The 14,421-nt window shown below is 42.0% G+C and overlaps 1 protein-coding gene across 2 annotated transcripts in view; it reads left to right on the top strand.

Annotated features, from left to right (window-relative positions):
• The window catches only part of ATP6AP2 (ATPase H+ transporting accessory protein 2), a 19,353-nt gene that overhangs the window by 323 nt on the left and 4,609 nt on the right, over nt 1-14,421 (top strand). Inside the window, exons 2-6 of one of the 2 annotated variants that reach the window (XM_024759840.1) lie at nt 5,830-5,960; nt 7,586-7,717; nt 12,674-12,769; nt 12,915-13,052; nt 13,948-14,001. In XM_024759840.1, coding sequence (XP_024615608.1) covers nt 5,830-5,960; nt 7,586-7,717; nt 12,674-12,769; nt 12,915-13,052; nt 13,948-14,001 — 551 coding nt within the window. The remainder of the gene's footprint in view (nt 1-5,829; nt 5,961-7,585; nt 7,718-12,673; nt 12,770-12,914; nt 13,053-13,947; nt 14,002-14,421) is intronic. The other variant, XM_024759842.1, reaches the window with a different exon arrangement.

Genomic DNA, 14,421 nt, shown 5'->3' on the forward strand with positions numbered 1-14,421 from the left:
CTCCGCCTTCTCTCCGGGCCGGCCTGTGGCGGCGCGGCCTGGCGGGCTTGCTGGGGCCGGGCGGCGGGGCTGGGCTGCGTGGGGGCACCTGAGCCGGCCTCCACCCTTTGCCTCTTCGAGAAAGGCGCGTCCGCCTGTCTTGCTCCAGCCTCTTCCGGCTCGGGAGGCGCTTCGGAGGACGGGGATGCATTTGTCAGTCAACTGTTGAACTATAGCCCTCTGCGAAGAAGTGAAGGCAGACTTCTCAGCTGCCATCAGCTGCTGCTTTTCTTTGCATTTTTCTGGTGTCTTCATTTCTAGCGGTTGTCATCAGTAATTGGTGAAATCTTCCCACTCCCCCCAGTGTTTCAGGATACGGAAGTTGGAGGTGGAGTAATTGTTTTTGTATGATTACTTCTCAAGGAGAATTTAAAGTTCCTCTCAGTAGTTTGCAATAGTTCCCAATTTTAAGGATTTGGAAACTAAGATGTGAGTCACGTTCTTAGGGTCACATGTCAAAAAATGGTAGTTTTCTCTGTGGAACCTAGGTTCCCTAGCATTCAACAAGGGGAATGCACGTCAGCTCATAATTGGCCTCTTACCGTGCATCATGTAATTCGGTTAATTTTACACCAATCCTTAGAAGCGGATATCACCCTCGTTTTACAGAGTGGTCAAGCCTAGATAAATTGCCCAAACAGCACACAAGTAGTAAGCCGCAAAGCTGGGATTGAACTCAGATCAGCTGGTTCCAAAGTGTGGGCCTTTCCCATTATACATGTCGTGGCACAGGTGTGAGAATGTGGGAGTGATGGGGGCAGGGACTGGGGGCACAGTGGTGAACAAGAGGCCGAGTTGAGAACAGTTTGGAGGAATGGGTCCCTGTTCCCCAGTGTGTCGATTCAAAACCTAGACGTTAAAAATCTGTAGGACGCCTGTGCCGCTGCTCTGTGAGGTGCTGAGATGCCCCACTTTGGGAATGGTGGTTTAATTCTACATGAGGGTACAGACCTTTGATGTTTTTGAAATCTGCGGGTTTTCTCCATCCCTGGAGGTGCCCAGTGTTGTGTGTTGACGATAGTTACACTTACTTCAATGACCCCTAAATTTTAAGGTTGTATTGTACCTTTCGTCTCTGGCTCTGTCAAGGTCGTTCTGATCTATCTACTCAATTTCTTTGGGGGAATTTTTTATTTTAAGTTTTGAAATTTAAAGATCTTCCTTTTGATACTGATTTAACTGAACATCTCGCTGAAATTCCATGTTTTAATGTTATGATTGATGTGATTTTGATTCAGTGAGGTTTAGGGGTTTTTGTTAGGTTTTGGTCTGAGGCAAAATAATTGCTTCTGTGTATGGTTTGAACCTGCTTTCTTAACTATAATAGTCTAGTTCATACAGATCAAGAATCTGATCCTGTCAGCTTCTGCACTGCATGGTCTTGTCAGATGAGGTTAAATTACTATTTTCCACAATGACTAAATGTGATTTAATGGAAAACATCTTTAAGAGATCTGACTTCTCTATTTGAGAAAAAAAATATATAAGTCCTTTAAAATGGTGTTACCAAACCAGAGACCAGGGGAAGGGATCTAGGGTTATGAATACCAGGTCATGAGGAGTATTTGAAAAAAATTCAGATGTTTAGCTTGGAGAGAAAAGGCCAAGGGTGAACACATGGAATCTGAAGGGATGTCATGTTGAAGAGGCATTCAGTTTGGTCACTGATGCCCCAGAGGTCAAAAGTAGGACCTGTTTATTTTTTCACTTGTTGATTCCATCCCCATTCATAGATGACAGCATAGTATGGTGGGGAGTTCCCAAAGAGGGGAAGGATTCTTAACCTCTCTCTCAGACTGGGGAGGCTGGGGCAAATTTCCCTAGGCAGGGTGCCTCACAGGCAAATGTGTGAAAGGTTGGGGTGGGAAGAAAAGGCATTTTTGACAGAACAGTATGTGTAAAAGCACACAGGTGTGAGAGCAAAAGAGCGAATAGTTTGGTGGAGCTGAAACGTATAGGGGTTAAGTTGGGGAGATCCCAAAAGGAAGGGTGGTGAAGTGCTTTGGGTGTTACATTTTAGATTTTGTTTCAAAGGCTCCGGGCATCGAGTGAAGGTGGTTGAGCTGCAGGGTGAATGTTCAGATCTGTAGTTTGAAAAGGTGCTGGGAAGGCTGGATCTGAGAGTGGCATGACAGGTCATAAGGCGGCCAGTTCTGTCAAGCCTCGGGAGGGCCTGAAGTGGGGAGGGCCTGATGAGGACCCTGGGCATGGAGGGGAAAGGGTTGTGAGATAAGAAGAACAAAAGATGGACAGAATTCATTGGTTGATTAGCTGTGGTGCTGAGGAAGGATTTAAAGATGACTAATTCGAGCAGCTGGGTGGAAGGTGGTGTCATCCTTTGATACAGAGAATGTAGGAGGCGTGTATGGAAAAATGGTGAATTCGGTTCTGAACCTGTTGAGTTTGAAGGACCCATGGGACTTAGAAGGAAATGCTCAGCTGACTGTGGGGTATGTAGGCCTAAGGCTCAAGGGAAATCTAGGCTGAATATAAAAATCTGGGAGCCATTAGTGTGTTTTTGGTGTTTGCAGTCTTAAGGAGTAGATGGGCTCAGCCAGGGGGAGACTCCATTGTAGAACAGTGTAGAATAGAAAGCAGTGAGGGTCAGAAATGGAGCTGCAGATCTCCAAAGTGGAGTGTGCCCAGTGATATTGGGACGCCAGAAGAATGTACTGGAAATGCCATTTGTCTCTTATTTTCTCTCTCTTTCTTTTTTTTTTTATAGTAATGGTCAGATATTTTTGTAGACTGTCCCTCAATTTGGGCTTGTCTGCTATTTTCTCATGATTAAATTGGGAAGAATACTAAGGTGTGTCATCCTTTTAAAAAATTTCTATTTTGTGTGCTCTGTAATATATTATGAATATATATTTTATACTACAAATGTATACTTTATAAGTAAATATATGTATATTGGGAATACTTTCAAAGTTTATACTGAAAGGGTTGAAATCTCAAAAGTTTGGACGTCACTGCTTTAAAGGATGGGAAGGGGAAGAAACTGAGGAGAAAAGCAGCCAGAGGGATTGGAAGGAAAACCAGGGGCCCGGGCTTATGGAGGCCAAGGCAGGAGAGTTTCAAGGAAGGGGTTGTCAGTATTAGTTGCTTTGGGAAGTTACATAAATTGAGGGCTGAAAATTGTCTTTGGGATTTGGTGAGTCATTTCAGTGGCATGGTGGGGTCAGAAGCTGTGGGTTAGGTAGCAAACAGGAGATGAAGAAGTAGCAGAGCCAGTGATGGCTGACAACTCTTCCAGGATTTTTCGTCTGAAGGGAAGCAGAAGTAGGTGGAGGCTGGTAGGACCAAAGGAAGGGTTTTGTGGTTTGGATTTTAGAATGGGAGCACCCTACGCGTATTTTTATGCTGAAGCGAAAGAGCCAGTTGAGAGGGGAAACGGCTAGTGCGACATGTGGCTTCATTCATTCAATCAACAAGTATCTATTGAGCACCGGCGTGCCGGGCACCGTTTTCAGCCCTGGGGATATTGTGTGAACAAGACAGACGAAACCCCTGCCCTCGTGGAGCTCTTTTGTACAGGGCCAGCTTCGTATGCCCCAAACCATATAGCCACCTAACTCCTGATACATCCTCTCTTCCAGAATACAGACTTAATAAACCCTGAATGAATAATTCAGTAGGTGAATGAATGAAGGTCCCTTGAAGGCTGAACCATGGGATATTTTCAACCGGAGGAGGGACACCCCTGCCAGCACCTGGAAGGAGAGGAGATAAGGATAGGGGCTTGTGCAGATAAACTTGTGATGGGGAGAGGAAGCAGGAAGCTGGAGGGATTCCTGTGCTTTCTCTTGAAGCTGGAGATGAGGGTATCTGGTGAGACTGAGTTGGGAGTGATAAAACTGGAAGTTGAGAGAAGTTGGGAAGCCAACTTCTTAAACTTTTTAAAGGATTAGAATGTTGGGACAATGGAGATGATTGCTGGCAAACGTAGTGCTGAGGTGGCATCCCCATTCACTGGTCATATTCAGGTAGAGGATGGGTGACTTTCAGGTATCCCGGAGATGCCTGCGTGAAGCAGCAGTTTCTCAGTGTAGGAATCCTTGTAAGGTTTTCCGAAGCTCTAGGCTGCTGAAGGACTGTTGTACAGGTGTGGAAGTGGATTCTAACTATAAAGTTGAGGCAAAGTAATTTAGTAGAGGTCTGCTGGGGTCGAGTGAGTAGGGCTGCATCTCAAACAAGGCAATCTCCAGATCCAGATATTGTTCTTGAAGTGTGTATGGTATTCAGAAAGTATGCCTTCCTTGCTGCCCCATTTTCCTTAGAGTTTGCAGTTAACTACTACTTCAGCGAACCAAGATGTCTGTCGTTTACAAACTGCCATTCCATCCTGCTAATTTTTGTCTGCCTTCGGGTAGAGCAGTTTGGAAATTCCTGCTCTAGTGGCTGTGCTGAATGAAACTCGTAACTCTTCATGTTGTACCAGCACCATCCTGAGGCCTTTTATTTACTGTCAATACTGCAACACCAGAACATTTACTGTTGCTTCCAACGTTATTCCCATAGCCTGTAAGTGGTGCTTTCCTTAGGTCGAGAGAGTAACAGTGATGCTTTGTTAAAGTCTAATTTTCCCATACTAGGCATGACCAAGATTTGTTTTGGACTTGGAACTAATCTTTTCATAGGAACTCGAAAGTTTCCATAAGTTACTTGTCCTTGTGTAATCTAGACATCATTGGGTTAACTCACGATGGGTGAAGAAGCAAGATACCTCATCCTTAGCCTTGGAGGGCCTATAACATAGTCCCTTGATTCTCATTCTCACCTCTTAATCCCAGGCTCCATACCCCTAGACTAGTTGATATTATTATTACAGAATACCTTTTCTCAGCCTCTTGATATGTGCATTGGAAATACTATGTCCTGGACTTTGTTTCTAGAGTCTGAAGTATTTTACATTCTGACTGGTAACGTGGACCCCCCATTTGACAGTACTCATTTCAGTAGCTTTGCCTGTGGGACATAAGGGAAGCTATGATCTATCCTAAGATATACTAACCTGCTGAAGTTTTGGCATGATATACTAGGAATTTTATGAATTTGCATTTTCAAGAGAGGATCGATGGTAGAATATTTGTTTATGGCTGTGTTGGGTCTTCGTGGCTGTGCGTGGGCTTTCTCTAGTTGCGGTGAGTGGGGTCTACTCCTCGTTGTGGTGTGTGGGCTTCTCGTTGCAGTGGCTTCTCTTGTTGTGGAGCACGGGCTCTAGGCACGCAGGCTACAGCAGTTGTGGCACGTGGGCTCAGTAGTTGCGGCTCGTGGGCTCTAGAGCGCAGGCTCAGTCGCTCCGCGGCATGTGGGATCCTCCTGGACCAGGGCTCGAGCCCGTGTCCCCTGCATTGGCAGGCGGATTCCTAACCACTGAGCCATCAGGGAAGCCCTCGATGGTAGAAATAATTTACAGATTTCAAGTTTCTTTTCTTCCTTTCTGGTCTGGGCCAGGGTTTTGGTTTTGGTTCTTTAAAAATGTGGAGAAATGCTGCTGATTTCTAATTCTTGCCAAATTGCCACGTGCCCATCTGTAGGAAGGCACCTAGATCATTAGGAGAATCTTGTTTCATAGTTGTAACTTTGTTACAGCAGAATGTATGGACTTAAATTCTTACAGTGATACTTTGAAAAAGAATTTGTTGATGTTTAGGTTTTAGCATTTTGTCCAATCAAAATTTAGTATGCTAAAGTCAATGGAGAATGGGAAAGTACGTATTATATTTAATAATTTTCAATGTGGGTACAAAAGATTTATGATCATTTATTAATCTGTTTTCCTTTCAGGTGTCTTAGGGAATGAGTTCAGTATATTAAGATCACCAGGGTCTGTTGTTTTCCGGGATGGAAATTGGCCCATACCAGGAGAGCGAATCCCAGACGTGGCTGCATTGTCCATGGGCTTCTCTGTGAAAGAAGTATGTGTATTTTAAAAAAATATTTGGAGCTGCTTGTGCAAGCATTTTCGTTGATTTCTGCTAATATGCCAGGAAAGCAACGGGCAAACATAGGTCCAGATCACAAAAGGAAAAAGCTTATTTGTAGTCAGGGAGATTTTGGATAAGTGTTCGAAGCTCGGTTATGAAAACAAATCATTATAAAAGATTAACCATGTAATCGTTTATTCATAGTAGTGACGTTCTTTTGTTATATAAGAGAATGCATCTGTCCTACTATTAATAGGATGTATAATTTTATTGTGTTTTTCCAGTACACGTGATAGATTTGTGTCTTGGTTCAGGCTGCTATTACAAAGTACCATAGACTGGCTGCTTTATAAACATTTATTTCTCACAGTTCCAGGGGCTGGAAGTCTGCGATCAGGGTGCCAGCATGGTAGGGTTCTGGTGAAGGCCCTCTCTGGGTTGCAGACTGCCAACTTCTTGTCGTACCCTCACATGGTGGAAAGAGCCGGAGAGAGCCCTCTGGGGTCCCCTCTATAAGGGCGCTCTAAGCTCATTCACGAGGATTCCATCCTCATAATGTAGTTACCTCCCTAAGGCCCCTACTCCTAATACCGTCATACTGGAGGGATTAGGATTTTGCAATATGAATTTTGAGGAGACACGTACATTCAGTCCATTGCAATTTTTTATGAATGATAAAATGTATATGCATCTTACCTGAATTTAGGAAAATAGTGTGGTCAGTAGCTATAACCTTTTGTAATAACTGGCTGCTTACATGATTGTTGCGTAGGGGGCCTAGGTCCAGTCAGTATGAGACATTTTATAAAGCTCAGGGCTGGAAGAAAGGAGATGGAGTTTGCTCTATCTTCCTGTCTCCTCCCACTTTAAACTTTGGTGCTTTTGAGGTGGTCTCTAGATATCATCAATCACTCAAAGGAACATTCTTCCTAGGTCCTGAGTGCCCTTGAAACCAGAAGCAATGCGTGGGAGCTGCCTCTCTGCTGGGCCTTTGGGTGGAGCCCCTGCGTTCCTTGCGTGAACCTGATGGGTTGTTTACATTTAAGGATGAAATTTGTACCTAGTTCTTTACAAACTTAATTTTGACTACAAATGGCTGTCAAAGTAACCTTTAGAAATAATTATTAATAAACTACTGTGAGTTACTTTCAGCAGGAATTTTATTTATAAAGCACTTAGTCTAAAGAGAATGTTGTAATGGTAGCCTTGCTGTGTCACTGTGAAAGAAAAGTGATGCTGTAGGTAAGGGCAAAGAATGATGTGAGGGAAGAAAATGTCCGTGGTTATATGGAAAAGAGAATGTTTCGTAATCTGGAATTTGAAAAGTACCTACATTTTGTTTATTTGCCTGCTTTTTTCCACAGAAGGTTTGAGATGACTTATTATTAGACTTTATTGTTTCAAGTCTGTAGAAGTTTAAGAAAACGAAGAAGGTAGAAATCAGCATCCTCAATTAGGAGATTGCAACTACTGCTTTAAATAAGACATTTGCTGTCCCTGTGAGTTTTCATTGCCAGTGTCATCCCAGTACCCCGTAATTCTGCTTGTTAGATGTTATTAGGGAAATGGTTTCCTGAGTTGATAATGGGCACAGTTTCACACTTTTCAATGTGTAGGACCTTTCTTGGCCGGGACTCGCAGTGGGTAACCTATTCCACCGTCCTCGGGCTACCGTTATGGTGATGGTGAAGGGAGTGGACAAGCTTGCTCTACCCCCAGGCAGTGTCATTTCGTACCCTTTGGAAAATGTGAGTATTTATTATAAAGAATTAAAGGGATGCATTTAAAATTTTGTTTTGTCAGCTGTCGTTATGGATTGTGTTCTAAGCACTCGTGGTTTTTTTTTTTAATGCACTGATAGTTTTTTTTTTTAATTATATGATGGTTTTAAATTTATTGAGACTTGGCTGTTTGCCATGGATGAGAATACTTTCTAAGGTAACAGGTAGAGAAATTGGCCCACTCTCAGAATAGTCAGAGGCTCAAAAAAGAGAAACCAGTTGAGGGTGTAACCTGCTGACATTTTCTAGGGCATTATTTCGTCACCTTCCCTTCAGAATTTTATCATTTTTGTGTAAGGAGACTGGAGGCAGTTTTGCTGGCTCACTTATCCCTTCACTGGCCTTTCAGGCAATATGGCTGACTGAGCTGTTGTGAGAGGCCATCCTTCTACTGTAAGCATATAGAAGTCACCAAACATCTTTACGTGTATCACTAAACTCGAAAGCAAGCAAGGGGTACACACAGGTGCCAGATACGAATAGAGAATTCAAAAGCCACAGTGGTGAGCAGGAGCTGAAGGTGAAATTGTGTTCCCTACAGAAAGCCTGGGGCTATAAAATGCTGTCTTGTTCTTGAAAGGAGGACTATTAAAACCCCAGCTGCCCCAGGGCTACCATGAAGGAGCTGGGTTGCCACCCTTAGCTGTGGGGCCCAAAGAGCCCCCCTAAGAGAAATCGGAACTATGGGCGTGTGCTGTGCATGCTCCAGATTCACACAATCCACCCCACACAGACACCTCCCCAGCCCAGGGCTCCCTCGGTAAAAAAGAATTGAAGAGGAGTTGAATTTACCAAACACTTGAAGGAAAAAAATGCCATGAGAAAGTCAGCAGGTGCGACAAACAGAATTCATCCCCCTAGAGAACTACTAAGATAACAGACCGGCCTCAAAAAGAGATTTAAAAATACATTAAAATTGTGAAAGACTTGAAGGGATAGAAACCAGAGGCAGTTAAAAGATATTTTTGATATGTGGTGCTTTCATTTTCACTTAAAAATATTTTGTAATTTATACTGATTTCTTTAACCCATGAGTTATTTAGAAGTGTTGTAACATATGGGTCCTTTCAAAATAACTTTTAATTTTTCAGTTTCTAATTTCACTGCATTGTAACACTGGTCTATATGATGTTGATTTTGGTGGTGGGGGATGTTTCACACTTTTCCTGTGGTCTAGTATAGATTATCTCCAAGCACACATGACATGCTTACAAAAAATGACCATGTACTAGGCCACAAGGCAAATCTCAATGGATAAGGCAAATCTCAATGGATAATAATCAGTATCATATAAACCACCCTCTCTGACCACAATGCAGTTAAATCTGAATACAGTAACAAAATGATACCTTAAAAAATGCTTGGAAATGGTAGAAACAAACACAAGAACGACTCCTCAGGTTTAGAGCACACTGAGGTAGACTAAAGCCAAATCAGCACCTAAATATAGTGAAATTGAAGAACTGTCAAGGACGCTGATAATCTTGCCAGAGAGAAAAGACGCTGTCATGACAAAGGAGTGAGAGCAAAACGGTAGCAGATTTCTCATCATTGCCATTAGGGACCAGAAGCGCAAGAAAGGAAAAGCAGGAATTGCATAGTATGAAGCTAGGCTGAGAATATTGTTTAAGTAGTTATAATGATACAGAAATGAAAATTGTAACTATTGGGAGGGTGGAGAGAGAGAGTGCTTGTAAGGGGATAGGGCTGTAGTTGGTAATGTGGGAGAGCTAGATCCTCATTTTCTATAATGGGCGATAAATACATAATGCCTAAAATTAAAAAATCAAGATGGAGTAGTATAAACATTATTTAGAGGTGGTGGTAAAAAGAAAAGGGAAACAAAAGATTTGAAGGTGAGTGCTATAAATAGGTACTAAGGATGTAATGTTCAGTCAGCATGAACGCTGTGTGATACATGTGAAAGTTGTCAAGAGGGTAAATTCTAAGTTATCACAAGGAAAAAAATTTTCTTTTTTGCTTTCTTTTTTTTGTATCTATGAGATGATGGATGTTCACTAAACTTATTGCAGTAATCGTTTCACAGTATATGTAAGTCAAACCATCATGTTGTATACCTTAAAACTTACACAGTGATGTATGTTAACGGTATCTCAGTAAAACTGGAAAAACTAACTCGAAGTGAGGAAGAAAAAAGATGGGGGAGGAAAGAAAGTACCTCATAGAAATAGGAAATGGATGCGCAAACTTATCTTCCATAGAAAGTCTTAGATAATTGTCTCTTTAAACCGCATGTATATATCTCTTAAAAATTTTTTTTTTTTTTTTTTTGCGGTACGCGGGCCTCTCACTGTTGTGGCCTCTCCCATTGGGGGGCACAGGCTCCAGCACAGGCTCAGCGGCCATGGCTCGCGGGCCCAGCCGCTCCACGGCACGTGGGATCTTCCCGGACCGGGGCACGAACCTGCGTCCCCTGCATCGGCAGGCAGACGGTCAACCACTGCGCCACCAGGGAAGCCCAAAAATTAATTTTTAAAAAGCCAACAAGAAAAGATAGCTGGAATAGACACAGTCCTAAATAATTCATTGGTTGAGGAGAAAATTATGGTGGAAGTGTTGAAATTATTTGGAACTGAATATCACAAATGTGCCATATATTTAAAAAATTGTGGGGTACAGCTAAAGTGGTAAGAGGGAAAATTTATAACCCTACAGGCACATGTTAGATAATTTAAAAGATTGGAAATTAATGAGCTAAAGAAACCAGAAGAATTTCAGAGTAAATGGAAGGAAGGGAACAATAAAAATGCAAGACGTGAAAAAGATACTTTTAGTCTTCGCAAAGATTATTAAGTAGCTGCTTGTGTGATTTCTGTGAAAATCACTGTAGAAGATCTTTTAAAACCGTATATATGGTGGCTTCCCTGGTGGCGCAGTGGTTGAGAGTCTGCCTGCCGATGCAGGGGACACGGGTTCGTGCCCCGGTCCGGGAGGATCCCACATGCCGCGGAGCGGCTGGGCCTGTGAGCCATGGCCGCTGAGCCTGCGCTCCGCAGCGGGAGAGGCCACAGCGGTGAGAGGCCTGCGTACCGCAAAAAAGGGAAACAAAACAAAATGTATATATGGGACGTCCCTGGTCCAGTGGTTAAGACGCCGCGCTTCCACTGCAGGGGGCACAGGTTCCATCCCTGGTCAGGAAACTACGATCCCATAGGCCACACAGCACAGCCAAAAAATAAAGTATATTAAAAATCCAATATGCCATTAAGATTTTCATTAGCCTACAATCCAAAACTAAACATTTAAAAAGAGGTCATGTTATTGCTTGACCCTGACTGACTGCTTCTAATCCTTTTAGTGGCAGTAGGTGGAAAGATCTAAAGCTCTGAGGGAAAAATCCCCCCCCCCCCCAAAAAAAAAGCCTTAGAATTCCACTTAAAGCTTCTGTTTGATTAGCTAGCTGTTATCATTAGATTTTCAAGTCCTGTAGATACAGAATTTCCATTTTTCCCAGGACAAACATGTGTATCCTTATAATGAAGTAGAAGAAAACAGTCATGGGATTTTGAGCATGACCTTTTTTCCTTTTATAGTATAGCAGTCTATATAATTTTTTCTTTTCCTTCACAGTTTGGCGCTCACCTGACTCAGTAGCTTCTCCAATTTGATTGCTAGGGACACGTTACCTTTAATCTTCAACTTTCCTGCTGTGTGTGCCACTGAGGTGAAATGAGGCTGGAGAGTATGTTACATGTTCTCGTATTCCTTCCAAAGCCCAAGGAAGTGAAGTGTGTGCTTGCAAAAGGAGGAGCGCTTGTGGCTGACTCAGGGAGCTTGTAACAGGACGCTTTTGCAAGCTGGAACTCTTCCCCTTCTTCAGTTACTCATTAACTTATTTTAAGAGAATTTGGGGAAGAGCTAATATGCATCTTGTGCAAGAGTAAAAACAGATTACACTTCACGTTTATTAATCACATTTATTTCTGCCTGGCCCACGTTAACGAGCTACTTATACACATGAACCTTTTAATAATAGTAAGGGGAATTACTGGGGAAAAAATCACTGTACGAGATCTCCATTAAAACAAAAACATTACTACTGTACTGCTTGTTGTAATAATATTAGGAATAAAGTAAGTTTTTGAGGGGAGAATTACCATAATTTATTTAAAAAAATAATGTGGGGCAAAAACAGGTCTATGGGAACAGACGTCAAAATTTGGGTACCCCTGGGGGTGGAGGGAGTGGGGAGAGAGGCTTGTAGGCGCTGATGTTTTGTGCTTTGACTCCAAGATCTGTGTACCACATTATGTGTATGTTTCACTTTAATAATAAATTCACGGAAAAAAGTACATCTTATCACAATTAGCTATTTCGGTTTATTAATATCATGTGTTCCCAAGATAAATTTCACATCAGAATTCTTGTGACATACTTTATGCCTTGCCTGAGTCTTCCGTCTGTCTGAAGACCAAACGCTACATCTTATAAACATTTTTAAAATTCTGAAATGAAAAACGGTCTCTTTCAATTATATTCGTCTTCAAATTCCTTTGACCTTCTCTTAAATGCAAGTTAATACATTATTATTGTAGAATATACATTCATTGTGGCACATTTTATCAATATTGAAACCAGATGTATTGCTGCTTAAAATACCTGAATGACCACCAGAAAATGGTCGTTAATGGTCGTTTGTGGAAGGTAATGTTTTGTCCTTTATTTTGCACGTTTTTTCTCATATAGGCACATTTGGAGACACAAACTCATTGGCCCACTAGGGGGCTGTTTAATCTTCTTTGTGCCCTCAAAAGGGCTCTTTGCGTTTGGATATGATTTTTTGAATTTCCATAGAAAATGCTGGTACTTATTTTTTAAGGCTCCTTTTTTAATACTATGTAAATGATTTTTTCTTCCCATTTTGGTTCTGATAATAATTAAGATCTCACTATTAAATTTCAGGCAGTTCCTTTTAGTCTTGACAGCGTTGCAAATTCCATTCACTCCTTATTTTCTGAAGAAACTCCTGTAGTTTTACAGTTGGCTCCCAGTGAGGAAGTAAGTGTGTTTTATTTTAAATGCTTTAAAAAATAAGCTTTCTTTATTTAATGAAAATTTAAAACTAATTTTATGAAAAATGCTGACAGACCTCTGTATATTGGAATTAATCTGTAGAATGTAACAAAATTTTGGATTCTTGCAGAGAGTGTACATGGTGGGGAAGGCAAACTCGGTTTTTGAAGATCTCTCAGTAACACTAAGACAGCTCCGCAATCGACTGTTTCAAGAAAACTCCGTTCTCAGTTCACTTCCCCTCAATTCTCTGAGTAGGAACAATGAAGTAAGTAGTACAGTTATTGAATGAATAAATGAACATCATTAGTAATTTCCCATTTCTTGTGCTCCTGACTTTAGAGCAAACTTGAATGAAAAGTTTTGCAAGTTTATTGCTTGCTTGGAGTAGATTCTTTTTTCCTTTAGTGTAATTTTTAAAAAACGAATCTCATGAATGAATTGACTCTGTTTGTGAGCTGATCTGTAGTAATAAATAGCACTACATTCTAGCGCAAGGGTTGCCACCAATTAATCCTGACAGGCCAGAAATCACAGTAACTGGTTGGTAGAGCTGTGTGGACCTGGTAATGTGGGAGCCATTATTCACTGCCACTTTTGACGTGTTGCCTCATTTTTCTAATTCATTCTTGACTGTACAGTGGAGGGCACCACCCTTACTTTTGACTCCTGTATGCCAGCTTCACCACCTGTTCATGCACCCTCTTAACACATGGCACGCCACCTTTGTGGTAGCCTCCCTTCTTCACCTACTCTGGATGACCAGGACCACCACCATCTTTTATTCTTCAAGGGATGTGAGCAAAGTAGGCTATTGGCAGGACCTCGTTGCAGTGCGCCAGAATATTCTGATGCCCTGAGGGAAAACCAGTTTAGAGTTTAGATGCTTTATCACAGCTTTATCAAAAATAAAGCTGCTGGGCTTCCCTGGTGGCGCAGTGGTTGAGAGTCCGCCTGCCGATGCAGGGGACGCGGGTTCGTGCCCCAGTCCGGGAAGATCCCACATGCCGCGGAGCGGCTGGGCCCGTGAGCCATGGCCGCTGGGCCTGCGCGTCCGGAGCCTGTGCTCCGCAACGGGAGAGGCCACAACAGAGAGAGGCCCACGTACCGCAGGAAAAATAAAATAAAATAAAATAATGCTCATTTCTTTCTGCTCTCTGCAGGTTGATCTGCTTTTTCTTTCTGAACTGCAAGTGCTACATGATATTTCAAGTCTGGTAAGTAGGCTTCTCTAATTTTTCAGTTCCATTTATTCTGGTTCCAGAAGACATTTCTAGAGAGTCCTTGAATGATAGTGAAACCAGTCAGAAAGTTTATGTGCCCTAGATTTATGATTCCATGGAAGTTGAGAAATCAGCGGTGGTGTTGGGAAGTTTGAACTCATCTCATGTTAACAAATTACTTTGCATTTCTACCTTTAGGAGGGATAGTAAGTATTAATACATCTTCCAAGAACACAGGCTTCTGACCTGTTGATTTCTTGTCAGACATCAAGACTTAAACAGTTTGGACTAATAATGCAGTTGACCAAGTCAGGAAGGGAATATAGGGAATATATATGCCTGTAGTGTGTGTGTGTATATATATATGTGTGTATATATATATATATATATATATATATATATTTTTTTTTTTTT

This window comes from Neophocaena asiaeorientalis, unplaced genomic scaffold, assembly GCF_003031525.2.
Source record: "Neophocaena asiaeorientalis asiaeorientalis breed wild unplaced genomic scaffold, Neophocaena_asiaeorientalis_V1.1 scaffold312, whole genome shotgun sequence".
In the NCBI taxonomy this organism is placed as follows: domain Eukaryota; kingdom Metazoa; phylum Chordata; class Mammalia; order Artiodactyla; family Phocoenidae; genus Neophocaena; species Neophocaena asiaeorientalis.